The 24,413-nt window shown below is 35.3% G+C and overlaps 2 protein-coding genes, 1 long non-coding RNA gene and 2 other non-coding genes across 5 annotated transcripts in view; 1 reads left to right on the forward strand and 4 right to left on the reverse strand.

Moving 5' to 3' along the window:
* The window catches only part of tow (target of wingless), a 66,124-nt gene extending 48,905 nt beyond the window's left edge, over positions 1–17,219 (reverse strand). The window contains exon 1 of the mRNA XM_053745615.1: positions 16,895–17,219. The gene's annotated coding sequence lies outside the window, so the exon portion shown is untranslated. The remainder of the gene's footprint in view (positions 1–16,894) is intronic.
* LOC128670168 (uncharacterized) lies at positions 8,450–9,247 on the forward strand. The gene is made up of 3 exons (XR_008404732.2): positions 8,450–8,514; positions 8,818–8,943; positions 9,120–9,247. It is a non-coding gene; the product is annotated as an uncharacterized LOC128670168 (long non-coding RNA).
* Positions 17,220–19,370: 2,151 nt separating the features above from the next.
* RpL7A (Ribosomal protein L7A) lies at positions 19,371–23,707 on the reverse strand. The gene is made up of 7 exons (XM_053745614.2): positions 23,558–23,707; positions 23,050–23,164; positions 22,484–22,633; positions 22,112–22,200; positions 21,523–21,654; positions 20,487–20,609; positions 19,371–19,573 (listed from the first exon to the last, which is right to left on the reverse strand). The coding sequence occupies exons 1-7, from the start codon at positions 23,570–23,572 to the stop codon at positions 19,391–19,393; spliced, it is 807 nt and encodes a 268-aa protein (XP_053601589.1). The 5' UTR covers positions 23,573–23,707; the 3' UTR covers positions 19,371–19,390.
* Positions 22,267–22,346, reverse strand: LOC128670454 (small nucleolar RNA SNORD36). Its single transcript, XR_008404770.1, has one exon. It is a non-coding gene; the product is annotated as a small nucleolar RNA SNORD36 (small nucleolar RNA).
* LOC128670453 (small nucleolar RNA SNORD36) lies at positions 22,901–22,974 on the reverse strand. Its single transcript, XR_008404769.1, has one exon. It is a non-coding gene; the product is annotated as a small nucleolar RNA SNORD36 (small nucleolar RNA).
* Positions 23,708–24,413: the final 706 nt, after the last annotated feature.

Raw genomic sequence — 24,413 nt, forward strand, 5'->3', positions numbered from 1 at the left:
CTTTAAACATGCATACCAAATTTCATCAAAGTCGGTCCAGCGGTTTAGCCGTGAAAGCGAAACAGACAGACAGATTTTTGCGTTTATAATATTAGTATGGATATAAATATATGCATTTAATACTTTAAAATCGAAACCTTTATAAGGATTTTGTTAATTACTTAAATTAGGAATTAAACGGGCACATACAAATAATATCTGAAACTCAAAATGTCTAAAATAAGTCTTTTGTTGCACGAAAATCGGAATAAAACATCCTACATACATACTCTCTCTCTCTCTCTCTCGTCTGTATTTCCCTAGTTATTCCCAGCCACAAAGCGCCGGAGCCCATGGTTCACTTTCCTGCTTTTTCTTCTCCATTTCGAACAGACTTCGTCATCCTTATTATTTGGTAGACCTGTCACGAAAAATCATCACCCATGACGAAAGAAATATAGGAATGGGTACAGTATCACGTTTTCATTTTTCTCGGGGAAGACATAGTCGCGGAAGACAAGAGTTACGAAACCTATGGCCACAACCCACAAAAAAACTCACTTTTGCATTTACAATTTTAAGTTTGGATTCTATAAGACTGGATGATTCTATCAGATTCTATAAGATGGATGTATGTGTATGTGTATTTTTATGTGTATGTGTATGTTTGTTAGTATGGATTGAGAAAATTTTGGTGTTGCGATAATCTGGAGAGTGACAGAAGCCCTGTCGCGGGCGAAGCCGCGTGCCATAGCTTGTAAACGCTATATATTTACGTATTACCATTCCCAAACCACTGAAAACGAGTATTTAGTTTAATTAACCCGTAAAGTGTCAAACAAGAGGCGCTAAATCATTTTTATCGAGGCACATCTGAATTAACACCGTATTAACACCGAAGTATAAAGTTTATGCCGTTATAATATGTCGAGCATACTTAGGGCCTCTACACACAAAAGGGCGTGTTTTTTTAAAATATTTAGTGTTACCAAAAGTTAGGCAATTTAATATCGATAAACTTTGTATGTATGTATGATAGTGCTATGTATGACTAGATATCACTATCGAGTATTTCATCGTCTTGAGTTATAATGTCGATATTCTTGCTTTTAAATTTAAGTATCAATAATGGGCTATATCGACGGTACGACACAACGTTTAATTTTTGTAATTGTTAAAGAAAATTGTTGACAAACAAGATAATTTAATTGTTGTGATGTTATAAAAATTTAATTGTCCTAACTATAACTACTTAATATGAATTAAACACTTAAATAATATAGGTGATTTAAAAATGTATTTTTTTCGATTAAATATAGTAATTTTAGGAGTCCGTAATTTATAAGGAACCTCTTTTTGCTTTTTATTTGTTCATAGTATCTGTTATTTGAGAATTTAAGTATTCTGTACAAAGAATTAGACTATGCAAACTAGGTACTACGAAACGCTACGAGAATTGCTACGACAGAAGTGCTCTACGAGTGTCGTAGCGATGTTCGTAGAATATAAATCCATGTAGCGCTGTGTGCCATTTCCACTTCACTTTTAGGGTTCCGTAACTATAAGTAATATAGTATATATTGCTTAGATTCCACTGTCCGTCTGTCTGTCCATCTGTCCGTCTATTACCAGGCTATATCACGAACCTAGTTAGACTGTTGAAATTTTCACATTTAATATATTCCTGTATATGATATACATATTATTATATCAGATAACAACAAATACAATAATTCTAATAAAATAAAAAATGAAGGGTATGCCATACAACATACGTGAATTTTTGATGATGTAATTGAGCTTTGCTGGTGTAAGGAAAAATTCGTGCGCGAATCCGACTCGCACTTGGCCGGTTTTTTCCTCTTTGCTAAAAATATCGGCCAAGAATTCACCGAATCGTATGGATTTTGATGTACATTGCTGGCGTCGATACACAGCTCACATTTAAACTAAGTAATGTACATATGAAAGATAACAGCGGTGTATCCTACTAATGTTATAAATGCGAAAGTTTGTGAGGAAGCATGTGTGTGTATGTTTATTACTCTTACACGCAAAATCTACCGGACGGGTTGTTATAAGATTTGGTACCTGGAATAACACACAGGGTGCTTTGTATCCCGAAATACCCACGGGAATGTAGTTCCGGAATGCAGCTAGTATCACATAAATATAAATTATTGATTTTTTTTTTCGATTTCGCACAGCACGTGTCTCGACGAAATCGATCAATGACACTAAAATTATACGGTCAGCATATTAGGGGCGTTTCTCAGAGCGTTTAAACAGCTGTGGTCGCGCTGTCATTACAATTTTTCAAATTTTAATAAAGACAAGAATTAGTTTTACTGACTTGAAAATAATTAATCTGTACTGTAGTAATGTCATTTTTGTGAATGATTGATTTTGAAAATGATTCCTTGCCACAAAAAAATTGACCGGTCGTAATGACAGCGCGGCCACAGCGGTCGAAGCGCTTTGAGAACCACTTATAATGGAGACCTCCTAAGCAAACGCACATTGGAATAATAATTTTAATTTGGGAGAAATGATTATTACGCTATTCTTGGTCATCATTAAAATTGATAATCACTTAGGTTTAAAGTGAATTATGGAAATCGAATAAATTGTATTTAATACGAATTTTTATTTTTCAAAAAAAAAATAGGGGAAAATAAAGTAAATAGGGTTTTCTAATTGTGAATGAAGCAAATGAAAAGTTTTAAATTTTACATAGGCTATGATTTCATTATTGAACATGTTTTTTCACAATTTATTTATTAAGTTTAAAACTAACCTAAAACCAATGTATAGAACACTGCTAACTGTACCCCTGCGGTAGCCGCCGCCAGTCATACAAAAAGGAACCAATCTTATTTTTAATTTCTTTTATGCCAGCATTTAGAAAAAGAATGAGGTCGGCATTCTCTGATTTTAAATATTAAATACCTACTTTTTTGTTTTTTGAACCTATCGAATTATAAAATATTTTTGGCCAGTGCGATGAGAGTCCATAGATACAGTAACTTCATTATATTATTTTCGTGATTAAGAAGTTGTTTATATGTAGATGAATATAGAGTCGTTTGTGTATGAATCTTAAAGAAAACAACACACAAGATCTTAGTTATAATTTGTTAAGACCAAAATATTCTTGGGACTTTACTACTACACTATTTATTTTGATGCTGTTTTTCAAATATATTGTGTGATTAATTTATGGTTTTAACCGAGTGAAGACGGTACGAACCGCTAGTAATTATATATGTGATATGGACTACATATTAAAAAAAAACCTTTTTTCTACACATGCGGAAATCGTGTGAGAAATTCCCGTCTTCCACCGAGAGCCGAGATATTGTCAATCTACTCCGAGCAATCGGCTTTCTGAATTAAATAATTGAGGAATTTATCGGGAAAGCCATGATTAATGCCTTTTTTGTGCCTTCAAAAAGGACCACTTATTTTATTCCCACTTTTAATCTTCGTACTTATTTGAAGCCGCGATGGTCCCTCAGCTAGCCTGTGATAGAAAGGTTATAGGTTCGAATCCTACTCGTACCATATGAGATTATCTATCTAAAAACATCGTGAGGAAACCTATAGTTAGTCATTTACTAACACGAGTAAAATATAATTTGGAATAACACATAGGTATATAGGTAATTTTATCCCGAAATTCCGACGTGAGTGAAGCGACGGGCCGCGAATTTCGATCATACTTACAAGCACAAATTAAAATTTTGTATATATCACATGTAATATATTATAATATTAGATTAATTAATATATTAATTAGGTATTTCATAATTAAAATATTAAGGACCCTCTTAACTCAGAGTTTACATATTAGATTAAAAGCGTAATAATATCCACAAGCAGCCGAAATTAATTTCTTAAGATAATATTTACAATACAGCGTGTAGATTTCAGAAGGGTGTTTACAAAAATTTGCGTGTTGATGTATGTATTTAAAACGTTAGGTGAATTTGCTGCGCTAAAACGGTCTTGATAAAAGATTTACTTTTGTTACTACTTGAAATTTAGCATACATATAGTCTGAAGTACGGGGAACATATGGATGAAAGATGAATCTGAATTAAAAACATTTTATTTTTTTAATTAGAATACTAGCGAACTGACTCGGCTTCACACGATCTAATAATCTATTTTGTATATACCTATTAAATTCTGTTAATTAATCGTTTAAGGGTGGTTAGCAGAGGGTTTCGACCGCTGCGGCTGCGCGGTCATTACAATCCGTAAATTTTCTTGGGGAAGGAATCATTTCCAAAATCAATCATTCATAAAATTGACATTACTAATACAGAGTAATTAATGTTAAGTCATATAGTAAAACTCATTCTTGTCTTTGTTATAGTTTAAAAAATGAAATGACAGCGCGACCGCAGCGTTCGAAACGCTCTGCGAACCACCCTTAAGCAACACTGCATCAAAATCCATTGAAGAAAGCTTAGCAACAGACTTCGGCAGATTTCGATATTTCCACTCAGCTGTGGTCGTTGCGAATGCTAGTAGTTTGTATCTTTTTGAAAGAAATACATAGGTATTTTTATAAATTTGAAATTAAAAACTGTAAAGGCCTAATTTCTGTATAGTATAGTAGATTTTTAATAATATACACATCAAAATATTCTCATAGCGAGCATATATTATAAAACACAGTACACTGCCGCGTGTCTGTCTGTCTGCGATAAACTCAAAAACACAGACTTTCATGCGGTTTTCACTAAATAATGTTCCTGATTTGTTCCTGAAATTCCGGATTGTTTAGTTGAAATATTAATAATTCGTATCTGAATGATGCGTCTTTCTAGATGTTTCTATAGATGGCAAAATATGTATTGTAATTCGAATGTAAAAATGTATCATTATTATTACAATCTATTCAGTGCCTTCATTTGGGGAGAAGGAAAACTTTCTCCCCCGATGGGAAACTTTGTAGACGCTAATAGTTGCCGAGCGCTCCAGCTCGTTTCTAGTACAGTCAACAGCACATCAACCTACACAAATTCATTCCAAACTCGCCGCTATTACCGCACTATAAAGGTTCGTACAGGGTAACTTGATGTGCTGTTGACTGTACAACGAAATGTTTCTTTGTACACAACCGATATAATAGTTTAAATAAATAAATTAGCTTTTTTTTGTGCAGTAAACATTTGAGGAGTTCCCACGCTGGGATCCGACCCGTGGTACACCTTACAGCTTCTACTTTCTGTCATCTGAGCGTTTTCCCGCTTTCTTCATCAGCCATTGAGAGTCGGAGCCCAAGGTTCGCTTTCCTAATTTTTCGTCTCCGCTTCGCATTCTCAACGGCATCCCTAGTTGCCAGACCATTAGCACGCATATCTTCCTTGACGACATCAAGCCAGCATTTCTTTGGTTTGCCTCTTCTGCCAGGGCCAGGCGGGAGCGGCATAGCCAGACATTTGTTCCTTACACAATTTTTACTAGTCTACACAAGACGTGGCCTTACGAGCGCAGGCAGCATTCCTGGAGTTTGTCTGCTATATCACGGACATGACGACTGCCTTACGCTAGCCTTTTCCATCGACATCTAAATAAAGCTTGTATAACAAATTTATTTGTTAGACAAATTAAAAAAGACCCCGACTTTCAATATTCATTTCGCTACAACTTTTGAATCGCTGGACCGATTTTGATCAAACATATCTAAGAACCACCGCATAAACATTAGCTATTAAATAAAAAAACCGAATCCAAATCGGTTCACTCGTTGATGAGCTACGGTGTACAGACAGACACACTTAACGGTCAAACTTATTTGACCGCTTATTTATTTTTGTATTTAAATGTTTTATCTTCTGTCCTTCTAGTTTAAAAAAGTTCTAAACTAATATGTAGTTGAAAATCATTCCACATTTTCTCACTATACAATGGAGGGCAGATAAACCTGACCTCGTGATTTTAAAGACAATCTTCGCAAAGAATATTCTATTATTCCTTAGCGATACTTTATCTACCTACAGTTACATGTATGCTAAGCGAGTGGAGTATAGTATATTAAAATGCGCTTGACTGTAGACGCGTGTACAGTCCGGTGGCTGGTGCAGTCAAATTGATCTTGTTTGATTTTATAGGTAACACAGTAAATGAGCAAGTGTAAACCATGATCCTCGGTAATAGGGGCGAATTTTCTATGGATTTAGGTAAATTTATGAGCTGATGACTGTACATGTCCGGAACAATAACTTCAGAAGATTAATCGTGAAAGCCGAGGTGAAAAATATTAAGAACGCTCATTTAATATTCTTTATACCATGTGTAATTTATTCTTGGCACATATTTGCAAATTTTACGCCGGTGTGATGAAATGTTTTGAAACATATTTTTATTATTAAAAGAAAAATCATTAGTATTTAGTTTTATCCAACATTATTGTTTAGATAAATAATATATTACTCAATATAACAATATTATTATAAGAAAAATGTAATAAAAATTCGACCTTATTTGTATTTGGAAACTAGTAGCATTTTTTCTAAGCAGTGGTCGTTCCGAAACGCCAGTAGTTTGTAGCTTGTAAGAAATAACTATTTAATATAAACATTTACGTGAAAAAGTGCCTGTGAAGGTCTAATTTCTGAATAAATGATTTGAATTTGAGATGTAACGGTGAATTTTCGAACGTATTGATCGCCGTCATTATCGTTCTTCAAAACATTATTGAATTTTATATGTATTGATAAAATTTTACACTCTTCTTCATATTCCTCATGGCTGAGGGTCGTGGAATGAAACACACATAACAACTTTCTTGACACTATTAATGGAGTTTTTTGCCGTTGCCTTCATTTCACAAGTTTATAATCAACCAGAATGCAGGTTTCCTTACGATGTTTTCCTTCACCGGAAGCGAGTGGTGGTAGATTAATCGAAATGGTGGTGAGTCAGATTGGTATACAAACTCATGTGGCACGAGTAGGATTCGAACCTGGAACCTTTTTTCGGTTCGCAGGCTTAACCATCACACCACAACCGCTTCAAATTCAATTATACACAGTTTATAATTCACAAATAAAGTAATAGCGGTAAAAAGATTCTTGTCTTTGTTGAAATTTGAGGGAACAAAGACGGTGATCGAAATTCTTGAAAATTCACGCAAAAATCACATGCTGCCCATGTATAATCTGATGAAAAACCTTTTTCTAGACGTGTTTCTACGATACGGAGCTGATAGTACCACCTTTTTCTAGACGTGTTTCTACGGTACTACCAATAGCTGGTGATACTACCGGTTGTATCATCAGTAGTAACACGGGTCGTAAATCTAGATAGCTAATAACGTAGCTAACGTTTCGTCGCTCAACCAGAACGCCGGGTTAGAAAGCCTTCTAAGTCCAAACTTATTTCTGAGACCAAATGGATCTCAAACTATTCGTAACAACTTAACTATGCACAAGTTACCGTATTTGAAGTCTTTGATCTCGTAATGAAATGCCGCGCGGTTTTAGTACACTGTTATGCTATGATGTGAGTAGTTTAAATTGTGTAATTAACACTTAGGCGAGAAATCGTCATGATAAATATAAATACGGGAATACTTGTTGTCATGATGATTAAAATACTTGCGACTAGATGGCGGTAGGCAATTGCAAAAGTCATGTCAGATGCCTTTAGGCGACTTGAAGAATCAGCCACCGATGTCGGCAATAGCGCACTCGATAAGGCCAAAACACTTCAAAAGATGTAGGAAAAATGACATGAAACATATAATATAAAAATATAAAATAATAGTAACAATAATTTACACATAGTACGTTTAATTTCATGTTCAACTGTACAGTGTGTAAACTGACAATTATCTAGACACTAAATGTTGCCCGGGGCTTCGCTCCCGTGGGAATTTTAAGATAAAGTATAACCTATAGCAATCTCGGATAATGTACCTTTCTAATGGTGAACGAATTTTTGAAATCGGTTCGGTAGTTTCGGAGATTACTCGCCTCAAACATACAAACCCACAAACGTTTACCTCTTTATAATAATAGTATAGATTACCCAATTACTGAAGCCTTCAAATCTTCCACCATTTTTCAATTAATTCACCAATTATTGTAACATCATAAATACTTAATTAGGTACTGTGAATTAAAACCAAACTTGAAACGTTTATTTAAGTAGCAGCCGACAGAAATTTATTATTTAACTGACCCAGATATTCTGAAATTTTAAGTACTATTTACATATCGTTCATTTGCGACAACAGTGTGACATTTATAAATATTCAATTTTTTGTTTTATTGATATTCAAACTCGCGATGTCACGATCTATTTTTCGGTAAAATCGCGGTATTTTTTACTTTAAAAATGGCCGAGTTACGAGAGAATGAGATGCATATATCACTGTATAGCACTATCTCACTCGGCGATGCAGTTAGCATCAAGACTGTGACAGCTCAGTTGTTGTCTGTTGTTACTAGTGTGAAGTGCTCCCGGCTTTCGCCAAAAACGTGACATCACGATAATATCAGCGTTTTTGTGTGAAAAGTAAGTATTTATATAATTTCTTTCTTCTTTCAATAACATGGTACAACTTGTTATCACAGTGTTCGTGAAATTTTTAAAAAATATTAAAATTTTAGGTTATTGATATCACTGTTTTCTTGTAAAAAATATTAATTTCACTGAGATAACTCTTATTGTAACATTGAAGATGATAATTTGATTACACGTTAGCGAAATTTAATTTGGGTTATTTGTAGATGTGCTGATTTTGCCGAATAATTTTAAGTCAGCTTAAATATTTATTTCCGCTTATTACACTGTATGTGCTAATAATATTATTTACAGATGGGGTCGAGGACCAAATTGATGTTAGAGTTAGCAAGAAAAAAAAAGATGATGATGGTTGCGATGTTGTTTCAAATGATACTCGTAACATGGATTCTTCCGATACTGAAGAGAATGAAATGATCGGTAAGTATGCTTCACGACTATTCCGTATTTTGCGGCTTTAGAAACCACTATCACTGACATCCTACAATAGATAGTCTATTGTATGAAGGATGTCCGTGTATTGGTTTTGCATCGAGAGTAAATTCTTTGATTAAAATATCGGTGTAAACTTTATTACACTTATTCATCGATTTCAGAAAATTCAGAGACAACTCAAAACTATCGCCGCCGTTCTAAATCTACAAGTTCATCGTCCAGTAGTTCTTCCAGTAGCTCCTCGTCATCATCTTTTGTAGAAGGTCGGTAAAACTTAAAAGCTAAGTAACCAAAACAAATTATTTGCAAATTTTGTATCCATTTGTTATTATGTATTCTTTAATTTTCTTGCGCTGATAAGTTTTTGACTGCCTGATAATCTAAAGTGTACCTAAATTTATAACTTTACTAGAATACAAATCATTATCCTCTTATTTATACTTCTTTGCAGATAGCAATGACTCAGTTAAAGATCCAGATTATCAAGAGTTACGTGAAAAATCAAAATTCAGATTTACACTAGCTGAATTTAGTGAAATTCCCATGACATCTGAAAGGAACTCTCAAGAAATAAACCAAAATGAAAACATGTCTACCGTCGCAATAAATGAAAATACACTACCACAAGATTTATTGTATCAGTCAAACACAGCTACAACTGAAAATCAAACTCCAAACTCAAATTAAGTTGAAATAGTTCAGACGTTTACAAAAAAGGGAAAGAAACGGCCAAGACAGGAAAGTAATTGGAAGAAAAATGTTGCTAAAAATTTGAGAAATTGTGGTAAGTCCTATGTATCATCTAAAACTAAAAAAGTAATGCCTGAACGAATACTTAAGCCCCCTTGTAAAGAAACCTGTAAATTTAAATGCCGATCCCTCATTAATGAAACCCAACGCCAAGAAATTCTAAATGATTACTGGAATTTGGGTGATATTGAAAGACAATGGTCATTTATACTTCAGTCTATTGATGAAGTAAAGCCAGTACAACGTTATGTTAGAATTGATGAAAATGGAACTCCAGCACCGAAACGAAACAATAATAATGCATTCTTTTTTACTTTGCAAGGCGTAAAAATAAGGGTTTGCAAGGACTTCTTTCGAAACACTCTGGCAATAAATAACCGACCTATAGAAACTGCACTAAAGAAGAAAAATAAAGATACAAACATCTCTTTAATCAAAGATAAACGTGGGTGTCACTCTAACCATGCCCACGTAGATGACGCACTGAAGAATGGTGCAAAAGGTTTCATTGAAGCTATCCCTAAAATAGAATCTCACTATTTGCGAGCTAATTCAAAAAGACATTGACGGAAGTAAGACTATTTCGGATATTCACAGAGACTATTTAGAACGAAGGCGACTCAGTTCACTCTCAGATTGAACGGCAAGTGAAAAGGCAGTTGAGATCTGGACCTATATATACCCCTGAAGGTTTCATAGGCGCCATAAAAGCTGCCAGAAAGAAATCTACGCCGATTCACGTCAACGAAATCTGTTATAGTGATATTTGCGATTGGAAAGCTGTAATAAGTAAAGTAAATTTCGTGCTTCAAAAGGATGAAGATAAAAATGCCATTAAAATTTCAGAGATAAAAGTGTTTAAGTTCCTGAAAGATGAGCCTGATACATTATACTTCAAAACTTCTTACGCTGAAGAATTCAAAAGAGCTATCATAATAAAAAAGAAGGTTGATTTTAACTTTCCCCTCAAGAAGGCTTTTGACAGAAAACCTGGTTTAGCTGAAAAGAAGAAAGAAGATATATTTTCTCTGCTGAATAGTAATCACATTCCTGAATACTACAGATCATATTTTAAGATAAGGAGTACTTTTTTGTCTGAAGACTGAATTAATATAGTTTTTGTTAAAAGTTTATTATTAGAATTTTTAATTTTGATATGTATTTTTTCATCTTTGATGATTCTGCTAACGTGCCATACATGATTGTGATAATTATTGTAAGATTTTTTTACTAGGCCAAGCTTAGTTATTGATTGACTGTTGAATAAAGACGAAAAGAAGTTATATGTGATTTAAATATGTGCCTTATTTTAATGTCTTAATTGTAATTGAAGATCTCATCATAAATATATTTCTAAGTAAAACTTGTTAAGTACTAGTTACCACTATTTTGATATTTCATATTGCTGTTATATTAAAGAAACATTTTCGATATCAACGTTTTATCATTTCATGACTCAACACGATGTAACTTAGTTTATCATCTTCAACGTTACATTTCATTATAACACATCAAAAATCTTGCATATTTCAGGAAAATGGTGATAAGTTTTCTCTTTTTTTTTTAAACGTATAAATTATGGGTATTCTCTTTGTAAAGATACGATGATTATACATAATTAATTTGTTCATTAGTTAACCTATAATACGTTCTAACAGAGTTAGGTCGTTCGAACAGAATTTAAAAAAATAAGACCGTTCAAAAGTTTAAAAGTTGTTTCCTGTAAAGTTGGGGTTTTTGAGATGTCACATTGTCGTCGCAAGTGAACGATATCTGCTCGTAGCTAAAGGCTATATTTGAAGTCATGTATCTTCGAAAATTACATAATGAGGAGAGAAGAAATGAACATGGAATCCATAGATAAAATATTTTTCTTTTATCTATGATCGAATCGAATCTTCGCATAGGAATGTTAATTTAATTATTAAGAAATATTATTTGTATAATGAGCTTAGTATCGTGCTATGAAGCGATGGTGTGCCCGCCTGTGGATCGAAAAATCTTAGGTTCGAATCCTACTCGTGCCACATGAGTTTGTATACCAATCTGACTCATGTATAGCAGTTTTCATCGACCACCACTTGCTTCCGGTGTAGGAAAACATCGTGAGGAAACCAGCATTCTTGTTGATTATTAACTTGTGAAGAAGGCAATGCCAAACCACTCCATTACTAATACCAAGAAAATTGTCGTGTGTGTCTAATTCCATGTAATGACCACGACCCACAGCCATGAGGAATACGACTATGAAGATTAGTATCAAGACAAGGGAAACCCAGCCGGGAATGACACAGAAAACATGAGAGTGAGAGAGACGCAATATAGCGTGGAAAAGTCGAGTCGATTTTGATAATCACCTTGTATTAATTAAGTTATACAGTTGAAGTCTGCAAGTATTACTAATCTTGTTTGTTCATTAGGACAGTCCCTTGTTCGTTTACTATCCTATATTGACAATCTATTACTATCTTAACATAGCTAAATCTACAATAAGTCATCTTTCCCATTATGGATTGATTATAAATAAATATAAAGATTGACGGGATAAAGTGCCTGTGAAGGTCTAATTTCTGAATAAATGATTTGAATTTGAATTTGATTTGTCTGGCTAAGTACATTCAGAGACATCTCAATTATACATGGTACATATAAAATTTCTATAACATAATATAAAGAAAATATATTGTTACATTGTGTAAATTAGGTTGTGTAACTAACTTCGGAAGTTATATAAATAAATGCTGCATTTGTATATGTATTACATCATAGATTATTCCAGAAAGTGAACAGATGACCCCAAATAATCTCTTGTCTGAAACAATAGCGGGAATTTCATTGTTCAGTTTGTTTGCTGCATTTACTGGGAACCAGACAAAGCGCTGAGTCATTATCTGTGCTTCCATAGACTATGACGATTACAGAGTAAGAGTTGGTTGCACCTGCAACTTTGACGTTAACTTAAACATGCGCAGAAAAACGCAAAGCGCCATTTTGTCTAAACATCAGCGGCGACGCGGCGACAGGTTAAAGTCAAGATCCAAGTTGACTGGTGCAACTCACCTTAAGTAGATAAAACTGTCGTGAGTCAGTGTATGTTTTCACTGGATACACAAGAGGAGTGGTCGTTCCCGCATACCGGCGAACGTTCACCATTCCCGTTCCCTTTCAAAATTTTGTTGAAATGTTGGGTTCCCAGGAATAGGGGATGTTTCGGGAAAGTGAGTACGTTCCTGCACATTACACGAGACTGTAAAATTACCATTGCGAAATCCAAAGACGAAAGATTCTTAATGATCGTAGATATTGGAAATTTCTGGTTTCTGGAATAAAATCGACTTATCCTACAAATAGGAATAAAGCACATAGGGTACTTTACCCTGAAATTCCTGCGAGCGAAGCCCGAGGAACATCTAGTGAAGAAAAACAATATGGCCGTCACATGCTCTACGTCATGTTCATTTTTTTTATTTTGTCGTGTGAATTTTAGGACCTCCGTATTCCGTACGAGGAGACTAAGGGAAAATACAGCCATGTTAAATTACCTAGTTAGATGTGAACACATGACTCGGAAAAAATGATGTAGTTTTAAGTAAACATTTGCATATTTTCGCAATTGGTATCTACACTAAATCAAAAAATAGTCCAGTGCAAATAAGTATCGCAAGAGAAAAATATGTTCATCTGATTTTCAATTACTTCAATGCAGCAGTTCCAGAATAAACACAGGACAAGCCTGAAGGTATATTTGAACGCTGACGCTAGAGGCATGTTTGGAATTGCAGCGGAATTCGTTTGTTTCAGACAATCCAAAATGACCGTTTTAAATAATTGTTCTTTTGCTATTTTTATCACAGAAAAGTTGTGCTCGATTTTAATTGGGGTCATTTTTATTTTACAAATATGAAATTTTCTTTTTTAGTTATATTTTCAGAGTAAAATGTAAAGCGCAATTGCTGTGTGTATAGAATACCGGGGCTACACGTGTTTGAATTACACAACAAAGATAAGGTCTTGAGAGTGAATATTCTAACCTGTCCAGTAAAATTCGTTCGTGTCTGTAGTCTGTATCTATCGAGCTATGAAAATAAGAAAACATATTCACACGGAAACGCAAATAACATTTGGTCCCAAAAATCCTGGACTTTCCATCAGCATCCTAAAAGCATTATTATCTCGGCGACAACGATGGCCAAATACATCTGCTGCGAATGGACCCTTACATTTCGATCTTTAATACATATTAAGTATATAATTTTAGACCGTATCCCGAAGTGGTAGGATCTATTTTGCGTCGACGATCCTTAGTATCCTATGTTTGGGTTGGTCGTCTGTCCTTCACTGGCATTTTACGCTTGATTTCAAATTCTGATCTGATGGTATCTTCGCTAATTGGTTTTATAAAAATACACTAATAGAACCGCAATAGGGCGTAAACCACTCCATTTCTATAAAATAAAAAGCGCATTTTACCTTTTTCGTACCTTTGTTTGAAAAAAAACTTACCCTTTTAGGGTCACTTGTTTGATCTGATGAGTGTAGGTTTCTTACAATCCATTTCCTCTGAATGCGTTGGACCGATTAAATTGGGAAAACTATATAAGTAGTGTGTGATTTTGTAATTTTAAGATGTAAATGAAAGAAAGCGTTAGTTACAGTAATACAACGTCAAAAATATAATAAACTAAATGCGCCCCGGGGGGTAAAGTACTCTATGTGTTCTTCCAGGTTCCCGTGTGCCAAATTTCATAACAATCCGTCCAGTAAATTTTGCGTAGAAGAGTAACAAACATTCATCATCACAAACACAGCGGGAATGATTTTTAAAGCGCACAGAAATGATCGCGAATACAAAAAATTGAGGCTGATAACGAAATGTCTGGAAGTATTACATAATCTGTGGTCGAACCAATCAATGCAAAGGTCGAAAAATTCGTACAAATTTCCCTTCACAATCAATAAAACCACCCTAAAGTTATTTTTACGACCAACTGTCACTACAAAAGGGACGGCCTTGTAAATTGTACAGTCAGATGCACGGCACGACCTGAACAAATTCGTTATTATATCGCCACATGAAATGCCATGCAAGTTTATCCATGCCGGTGTATATATATATATATATATTACGTGCCAAGTCACTAATATTAACCTCACATATTACAAAGTCCTCTGCCGCGTTTGTCTGTTCGCGATAAACTCAAAAACTACTGCACGGATTGTCATGTGGTTTTCACCAATATATAGTGTGGTTCCTGAGGAAGGTTTAGGTGTACAATTTATTATGATTTTACCCGAGCGAAGCCGGGTCGAGTCGCTGGTAAGTTTATAAAAGCGAATGAGGTAAGACGTAGAGGAACCTAGTATATATATATAGTATATGTGGCAGATTTTACCTATGACACCGTCTGTATTTAGCTGGATACAGCTGTCTATCAATTCCCTAAACAAATACACAGTAAATGAGGTGTTTATTAGTTAGAAATAGCTTCATTGCTGAAATCTACATAATTTATTTAATCACGACCGCTGAACGGCGGCTATTTGTTTAGTTCAAAGTATCGGAAATCCATTCCCAGTAAATACTGTTTTCACTATGAATGCGGAATTAATTCTGAATCACTAGTACATTATATGTTAAATAAAAACATATCGTTTATCTTATTGCACGCTAGCAATATATAAATATTATGTTTTTTTTTTAGCAATTTTAGCCCATAATAAATCAGGAATCACACTTGACTATTGGTGAAAATCCGTCCGGTAGTTTTTGAGTTTTAACGCGTTACAAATAGACAGACATGCTTTGTTTCTTTTTATATTATATCAGAATTTATTTATTTGGGTCTCTGAGACAACGAAGTAGTGGTACTTATATGTATTTTAAAAAAAAAACAAGCGAATTGAATTGGTTTTGTCCAATTTTGTTTAACACCTCGTCGTTGCTACCAGTAACTTAAACCGAAAAACTAATTATTTTTTTCGACAAACCGTCTTAAACTGCGATGGCCAGAGAATTATTATTGACACAGATAAAAATAGGTTAATCCTGTATTATTGTGTGAGTAGCTTGTTATTTAGGATATGTGTTCCATTACGTCAGTGTCCGCTATTCCGTTGTGGACAATCTGACATATCCGGACCGAAGTAAAGTGCTTAGCTCTGCTTAACGACAGATAACGGTCAAGATATACGGTCAACTGTAACAGTAAGTCAAGGTATGTTGACCTCTATTTCAGTAGCAACAAGGACGAATTCGCAATGCATTCTGGTAGGTGCCTGAGCAGTTGACTGTATTTCACCTGAGCAGCGATGGGTTTACGCGCAGTATTTACCCATTTTTTAGGGTTCCGTAGCCAAATAGCAAAAACGGAACCGTTATAGATTCATGTCTACAGCTACTTTTTTTTCCTTTAAGTCAGTCGCAAACCCAACTAATAGGTATTAGTCAACATCTAGGTAGATGGCGCCCGAATTTAAGAACGTGGACCAAAAGGAATTTTTTTCTTTACGAGAAGGAAGAAACTAGTAATACAAAAAACAATATCCTACAATACCTGAGTCATGAATCACCACCTACTTATTTGTCAAGTAACAATAAAACCTTAAATGTCTTACAGAATTTATATCTAAATTCAATTTTAAAAAAATATGACTGACTAATTTCATTTTTTTATAATTCATTCATTAGGTTTTTCCGTCCGAAGTTTGTTATACATTTCGAATTTCATAACATAAAAAAAATGTGATTTTGATTATCGAACACCTTTCTAGCCAGTAATTTATCATGGTTTATATATTTTATCTGTGAATTTGAAATAACGAAATGTATTTGTCTAAGTATCCTTAATATATTTTCGATGCACAAGATAGGGAGGGGAGGATTTATTGGGTGGTAGGTACCTACGTATGTTGAGACCCCATCTATGTTGGCGCAGAATATTGAATAGGTTTAAAATTTGTAAGTTATTCTAAGTCATCTGAATGATATTGAATGCATTTATTCAAACCAGATCTTATTATCATTAGATTATTAAAATCTATAAGACTGTTGGAATAAGTATTAGCAGATTTTCTGTATCACATAGGTATTTCTTTACTGCATTTTCGTCAGAAAATAACACATATTTTTTTTAGAATTTTCTTAAATTTTTAGTTATTTTTTCTTCGAAAAATTCAAATGTCTTACCGAAATATCCAGTGCATCCAGTAATCCAATCCCAACAGTTATCATTATCACACCCATATCCACTTGGCATCACCCTTATCACGATATCACTAAACAAAACACGAAAAGTCAATACACACCACTTACAATTGTAATAATTTCATCATCACATGTCTGGCAATAAATTCGCATTTTGGTCAAAAAATCCGAACGTGTTCCATTTTCAAAACACACGAATTGATTAGCGGGATTTATGTTATTTTTTCTTCTTTTCTTCTTTTTTTATGTGCAAGGATTACAGTGCAATTCAGCCCGCACGCTTGCGCGATATCCCCAGCATTGCGCGACTGAGTGAGCGAATGAAACGAATGTCGGGGTCCTGCATTCGTACCTGTTACATTTTCGAGGGATTGCGCCTGCGTACTACCACAAATATTACGAACGTACATTAATTAATTTGATATAATTTGAATTTATTGCCAATACAATTTTGAAATATTTGATCTCTCCGCATTCTTGGGCATTCTAAGCACACGTTTAGCTAATCAAGCTATTGCTTGATTAGCTAAACGTGTGCTTCCATCTCTTAATCCACAAAGACATGGAGCATGATTGTTTGCATTCCTCTTTAGAGATCTTGAAGTCGTCACAAGACATACCGGCTCCACACATTGGGCAACCAGTATTTTATGATTTCTACTTAAATTATTGGTCTTTCCTCAAAAAGCTCATTACTACTAGCTACGTATTTTGCATTCATTCGCGTAGCCATTTAGGTACAGATGATAACGCACGCGTTATGCAGTCTTATATGTCGCATTGTTTTTCTTGACCGGAAGTGTGGTGGTCTATGAAAGAAAACACAAAATACACATTCTGTCTGATCGACATACAAATTCATGTGGTACAACATTAGGAAGAGAAAGAAATAAGGTTAGAGAGAGATAGAGCTAGGAGTTAAGATGGCGTGAGGTTCAAAAATAGGAAAGACGTGTGAAACGATTTGGTGACGAAATAAAATATAAGGTGGCTTTTGGATCCCGGTTTCTACAAAATTTTGGGGGTTTCGAACTTGGTACACTTCGATCACAGACGGACGTCCGCGACGACGGGCCATAACCGCTTCATGCTAAATTATGATTATATTAGTTATTATCTTGCATTCTGCGGTAGCCACTTGATATATAGTGGCATAGATAGACATCAAAACCACAAATATGTAGTTGCTTAATGGTCAGCTACTGTGACTTAGATAGCTATGAGTATGCGAAACGGGCATTGCTCACGTCGTCGTCGCATACATAAAAGGGATTCGCTGGGTCTCTGAAACAGCTATCTAAGCGACATACCGATCGCAGATTTTGAAGCGGTATTTTTATAGTGATTCAAAAGGACGGTTTGGTGTTAGGATATTTTTTTAAGGTTTTACTTGAGCGAAACCAGGACGGGTCGAAGAGCCATGCCTCATTGCTCCGTCGTTTTGACGTCCGTCGACAGACAACCCAGAATATGTATGAAGCGTCAACGCACGTGAGTGTCAAAACTTATAGAAAACAACGGGGCATGACGGGCCTACGACGTCGTACGTCGACTGAGAAATGGGACATGGCTCTATAACTAATACAAAGGTAAAATGAAGAACTGCTAACGCCATCTGTCGAAAATAAAGAAATGTAATAGTAGTGAAGTGTCCCCAGTCGCCAGGGCCATCGCCGACTTCCTACGAACTCAAAAACGGCAATTTTCATTGCCTTCCAAGAGCTCATCTGAGTTCCGATGTGAATGAATGAATATTACGTAGATTGTATGAGTTATTTACCGCGGTGAAAAACAAGCAATATATACCAAATCCGCCAAAGTTTGGCGAACTGTTATACATAGCGTAGCATAAACCGGCATTGTTGCGGTCGTAGATACGATAGGTTTTTATTGCATAGTAGGTATAGGTACCTAATTAACTGCGGATTAATTCAGTTTTTGGCATAATTTGTTTTGTTGTACATACGTACGTGGCACAAAAGCCTTAGCGCGCCATTTTTTTATTTTGTGACATATCGAATACAACGTATACGATTAGTTACATATTGAAATAGTCAAAATATTTTACAAAGTCCCGATATCACAATGGGGGGTAGCACTATTAGTAGAATCGTGTAAAACGTGATAGAATTTTTATATAGAACAGTACATAATGTAACAGAATTTTTATACAAATTATGTATGTAGTATCAGAAAACTGCCAACTCAATGATAAACAGGCGTACTGTACCTATGTAAGCGCTTGACAAATTATATAGTTTTGTTGCACCTACAAATTTGTTCAGGTGTCGGCGGCATGGCTCCGTCGCAGACTGTGGCCGCAGAGAATGTTCGTCTGCGTTGGGCCAGTCCACACTGACGTCGAACAGTTTGCCAAATTTGTGCGGATTCGGTATACATTGCGACATTATACATATTAAAATCGATTGCTTTGAAAGAAAATAAAACACAGAGTAGGTAATGTTAATCATTTATTCCCTAGCCCTGCTTCTGCGCCAGTTCGCGGGCCTTCGCCTTCTCGAGTTTGGCGATCCGCGCGTTGGACTTGTTCCCGAGCGCGCCGCCGCCCCAGTGCCGCCGCAGCTCCTCGTAGCGCTCGTTGAAGTTCGTCTTGATCGACTCCACCACCTTCGAGAACGACGCACGGTCGCCGGACTCCACCTGAGGGTCAACATTTTTTTTTAAATTTACAATTCCAGTCCATTTGGTCCCTATCTAGCTGGAAACGAAATTAGGTATGTAAAAAAAAAATTCAATTTAAATACCGTATGAAAATCGGGAAATAAAGTAATTTTCAATTGGCTACCTCTACTGTCTAATAATAAAAAATAATATATTTTTGACATTAGAAAAAAATATGTGTAAAATGCATTTCTTAATGCTAGTTTAATGAGAACAAAAAGTAGTAAATAAAGTAATTTCATAAAACTAAATACCTACATGTATTTATTTTTTACCCAGTTTAAGTAGCCAATTGGGTATCTTAAAATTATGTTGCGAAAAATATTGTTTTCTATACCTCTGTTTCGTTAATAATACAGGCATATTCAGATAAAATCTATTGGTGGTAGATGGTTGTCAGCACGGCATTTAGATAGCAAATAAATCATCATTATATGCCTTTACTAAATAACTACAATTTTACGACGCCAGCGCATTCTGGTGGAATATACGGCATTTTAAAGCTAAGTAAAATACGCGCAACGAGAGCATTAGCAAAATATCCTATATAAGGCGCCTATTTTGTAGACAAACCATAGACATCATGCCAGATGTAAACTCTCGCGAAGCGCATTGTGGTAGAGATGTTCTTGTTCCAAATGCATCCCACTAATATTATAAAGGCGAAAGTTTGTGTATATGTATGTCATTTCTTAACGTTCAAACAGCTAGGTAAATTTTAAGAAAATGTGGTATTGAGGTAGCTTATCTTGGATTAAAACAGAGTACTTTTTATCGAGTGCGCGATTTGGTCAAGATATCCGAAAACTGTGGGTAAAAGGGGTAACACAACGGCATGCAGCTAAAGACGCACGAGAAGCTAATACGATAAAGTATAAAAAACGCTACTGACATGTGTGAGCGCCACGCAGGTGCACGTCTTGCGGTGCACCAGCGCCCCGAGGCGGGACTTGCCCTTCACGATGCAGTACGGGACGCCCATCTTGCGGCATAGAGCGGGAAGGAACAGTACCAGCTGAAAATGTATGAAAATGTTTATTAGTCAAAGAAATATATGTGCAGAAAAGGTACAAGGTGGAATTATGATAGAAAGTTATAAATTTAACATGGCGTTTATGAAAATTTTCCAGTTCCCGGTTGCGTTCGGAGCTGTGACTCCGCGATGCCGGAGACAGCGAAAAAAATAACTAACTAATATAAAATTTTGAAAATTCGGCTTGTATTGCTATTTTACAATGCATGAAGTCAACCCTTTTTGGAAATGCTGTTGTTTCCTATAAGCTGCCTAAGCTATATGTCTCTAAGTTGCCTCGTGCGACATCCATGGGAGGATGGTCCCATTTTAAGGTGGAACCATACCCTACATGTCCACAATTTGATTTATTTATTTATTGAAAGTAAATAAAATTTGAATAAATAAATCTATATGGTACAAGTGGCGAACTTGTTAAAAGCCTCTATTAGCTTCAGGAAAAACTTAAGGATTATAACAATAGGTGTAAGTATTAGTAGTGTGTAGTATTCCTATATTCTTTTTAGCTGTAGCTCAGAGTCAACAATCTTCATGCAGCATGTAAATTCTGTACGATTTACAGCCTCAGGTGAAGAAATTCTAACATCATAGCTACTACAAGTACCTATTCCACTGTTGGTTTCTCTTGGTTAGACCAAGAATTTATAAAAATATATTTCACCCACAAAACAGCATTTCTCCCATTCCATCTCCCAAGAGTGAGAAGATGCAGTGAAATAACAGGGTACTGTGGCAAAAAGATCCTAGGCCACGTAGTTGGCAACGCGCGTGTGACCCCCCTAGTTGTGTCCAGTTGTTAACCACGAAGTACTAAACATCAGGTGGGCCTTATGCATGTTTGCTGCTTGGTAGTACAATAACCTACCTAACCATACCTCATATAACCTAACCATACCTCAATAGGGTCTACATCGTGTGCGATGACGACCAGCTGGGCCTTCTTTTTCTCCACCAACTTGGTGACTGTGTTGGTGCCAGCCCGGAGGGTGTTAGGCCTCTTCGCCGGTGGCTCTTCCTTCTTAGCTACCTGTAGTTTGTGTTACGCTGTAGTATGTTCTAATTCCAAAACGTTAGTGGTACAATTTCAATGGCATCAGAGATCTTGGTGGAAAATGTCCGCATGGCATTCAGAATTTGTTTTTATGCATCATTTTCTTAAACTAAATGCTGATAAAGATGTCGCCATTAGTCCTTAGAGTTTATTTTTTTTGTAGTTTTATTATATTTTATGGACGATAAGATATTTTGTATTTTTCCTAATTATTCCTTGCCTTTGGAAAAATCTATATTCAATCAATAAGTCTATATTCTGCACTTTCCAATAAAGTGTAGTAGCAAATAAATGTTAGTAACATTCGGAAGTACAACACTAAAAACTGCATCAAAATTCATTGTGGTTTGAAAGAAGAAAGATGCTAAAAAGACAGACAAGGTGGGCGACTTTGTTTTAGACTATGAATGTAGTGATGATTGTAGATTATTACCTTAGCTTCAGCAGCTTTCCTTAACCTTTCCTTCCTGGCTGCCTCAGTCTCAGGTGTGTATTTCTCCAAGATTTTGAAAAGACCCTTAGCTGAAATACAAATTTTATCTTGTTATAAAATTTAAACACAAAACAGTAATCCAATAGAATTCTATGATAGATCAGAGTTAAAAAGCTCGTGTATTTTTGTGATAATCATAGAGATTCATTGTTGCATTTGAAAATCATCATTTCATTAAACTGAAAATATACTACTAAAAAAATATTATAAAATGAGAGAATATATGTGTTTAGAAATATTAGACATTGTTTAGTAAGACATAAAAATGTTATCACTGGGAATTCAGAAAAAAATTTGAAATGCCATAATTACCTGTGGTCTTATCAAGTGTCTGTGTGAACTGGTTGATCGGTGGGGGCACCTTGAGCCTGCGTTGTAGCACGGCCTTCTGCCGCTGGATGCGGATGTACTTGGGCCATCTTACGAAGCGGGACAAATCACGAGTTGGCTGGATGTCCTGGCCTGACAATGGTTTTCATTAGTATGAGTAATATAATTTATGTAAATGTTATTTTCACTCTGCATCACCTATTGGTTCACTGGTAGAAAAAATCTCGGGCTTTAAGAGTCAGGCCTCATTGCTACATTGTTTTGTACCACTCTGTTGTTTATGATAAAAGTAGAAATAATAGGATGAAGGTCAAGATTTTATTGTAGCTAAGGCATTTCATGAGCTTGATGCCAACTCACAAGACATGCTTAGTGATATTATTCGGAGCTGTTTGATAAGGCCAATCAGTGTTAAAAAGCTCGTATATTTGATAACCACATGGTTTTTCAGTTGAAGTTTTACATCATTTGGCCTCATAGTTAGGTATTTATAATATTATATTAGTTCCGAGAAAATCTGTAAATAAATCGTAAAAAATTATACATACCAATAGCGAAGTTCTTGGTCCTCTTTTCAAAGAGTGGGTTTACAACCTTTTTTGGTTCAACTTTCTTGACGACCAAAGGGGCGGCCGCCACCTTCTTGCCGACCTTCTTCTTAGGCTGAAAAGAAATCAGTAATTTCTAAGTCACATCATAACCAAAGACACAAGCTTCATTTGATGATACGTTGGAAATCTTGACGACAATTGCTAAGTAATCACAACACTTCATACTATTTCCTATTGCTAACATCATGGAGGATGAGGTTAGAAATATTTGTAGTAACTATTCGGCCTAAAAACAACGCATTGAGTAATGGTACTTGCTGAATTGCAATATAAACCAGTAAAAAAGAACACAAACGCATACATTATCACAATATTCTCATAATTACTACCGGAAAAACAAAAACAAAGGTGACGATAGAACATGTCTATCTATACAAAGTTATCACAAGTTTTTCACTTCATCACACAAAAATATAATGATTTATACAACGCACATGGTCTTTACCTTCTTCTGCACCATCTTGCTTAAATATTAGATCACTGATCTATCGGCCACGAAAAGATTCGTGTCCGAAACAGAACACAGTACTTTCGGCGTAAATGGCCGAAACAAAAAGATAGTGACGGGAAACGTCACATTGAAAGTGAAGTTAGTTTTTTGTTTATGGTTTCAATCTTTCAATGACGGTTACACGTTAAATGTACATGCGTTCAAGTAAAACCAAATTTTTCATATGGCAACACTATTATAAAAACTAAAAAATATAATGGTAAAAAGTAAAATAAAATCCGTTTTTATACCACGTATTTGCGTTGCGACGCGTAGGTATGTAACAAATTTTATCAAAATCAGCCGCGTCGATTAATTGTGGTTGGTTAACAAAATCCCATACACTCATTATTCAAGCTTTCAGATTTACAACATCAGTGGAATGTGTTTTTGTACCTGTCGTGGAATGTGAATTAAACAAACTTAAAATGTAGTATATAAACTAACATAATGAACATTGTACCTATACAAATAATTTAAAAGACTTGATTTATCTTCTGTATTTTATTTTTTAATTTTTGTAACAAACAAATTCAATTTAGACTATCTATGGTTATTTTTTTGAAGCGCCATCTACTGGAATTTTATTAAACTACATACCTACTATTAGCAGTACCAGTACTGCCTGCCGGTTCCTCACTATCATTGGCAAGCAATTTGTCAAACTTTAGTAGTATCGACTTACATTGCCACTATCGCCGAACTCGGACAGACGCCGCCGACGTGTTGCGTGTGCATTGCGTAGTTAGTATAAGAGCTTTTATTTACCGCAATGAAAAATCAGCAATGTATTGTATACCGAATAAATAAA

This window comes from Plodia interpunctella, chromosome 5, assembly GCF_027563975.2.
Source record: "Plodia interpunctella isolate USDA-ARS_2022_Savannah chromosome 5, ilPloInte3.2, whole genome shotgun sequence".
NCBI classification, from domain to species: domain Eukaryota; kingdom Metazoa; phylum Arthropoda; class Insecta; order Lepidoptera; family Pyralidae; genus Plodia; species Plodia interpunctella.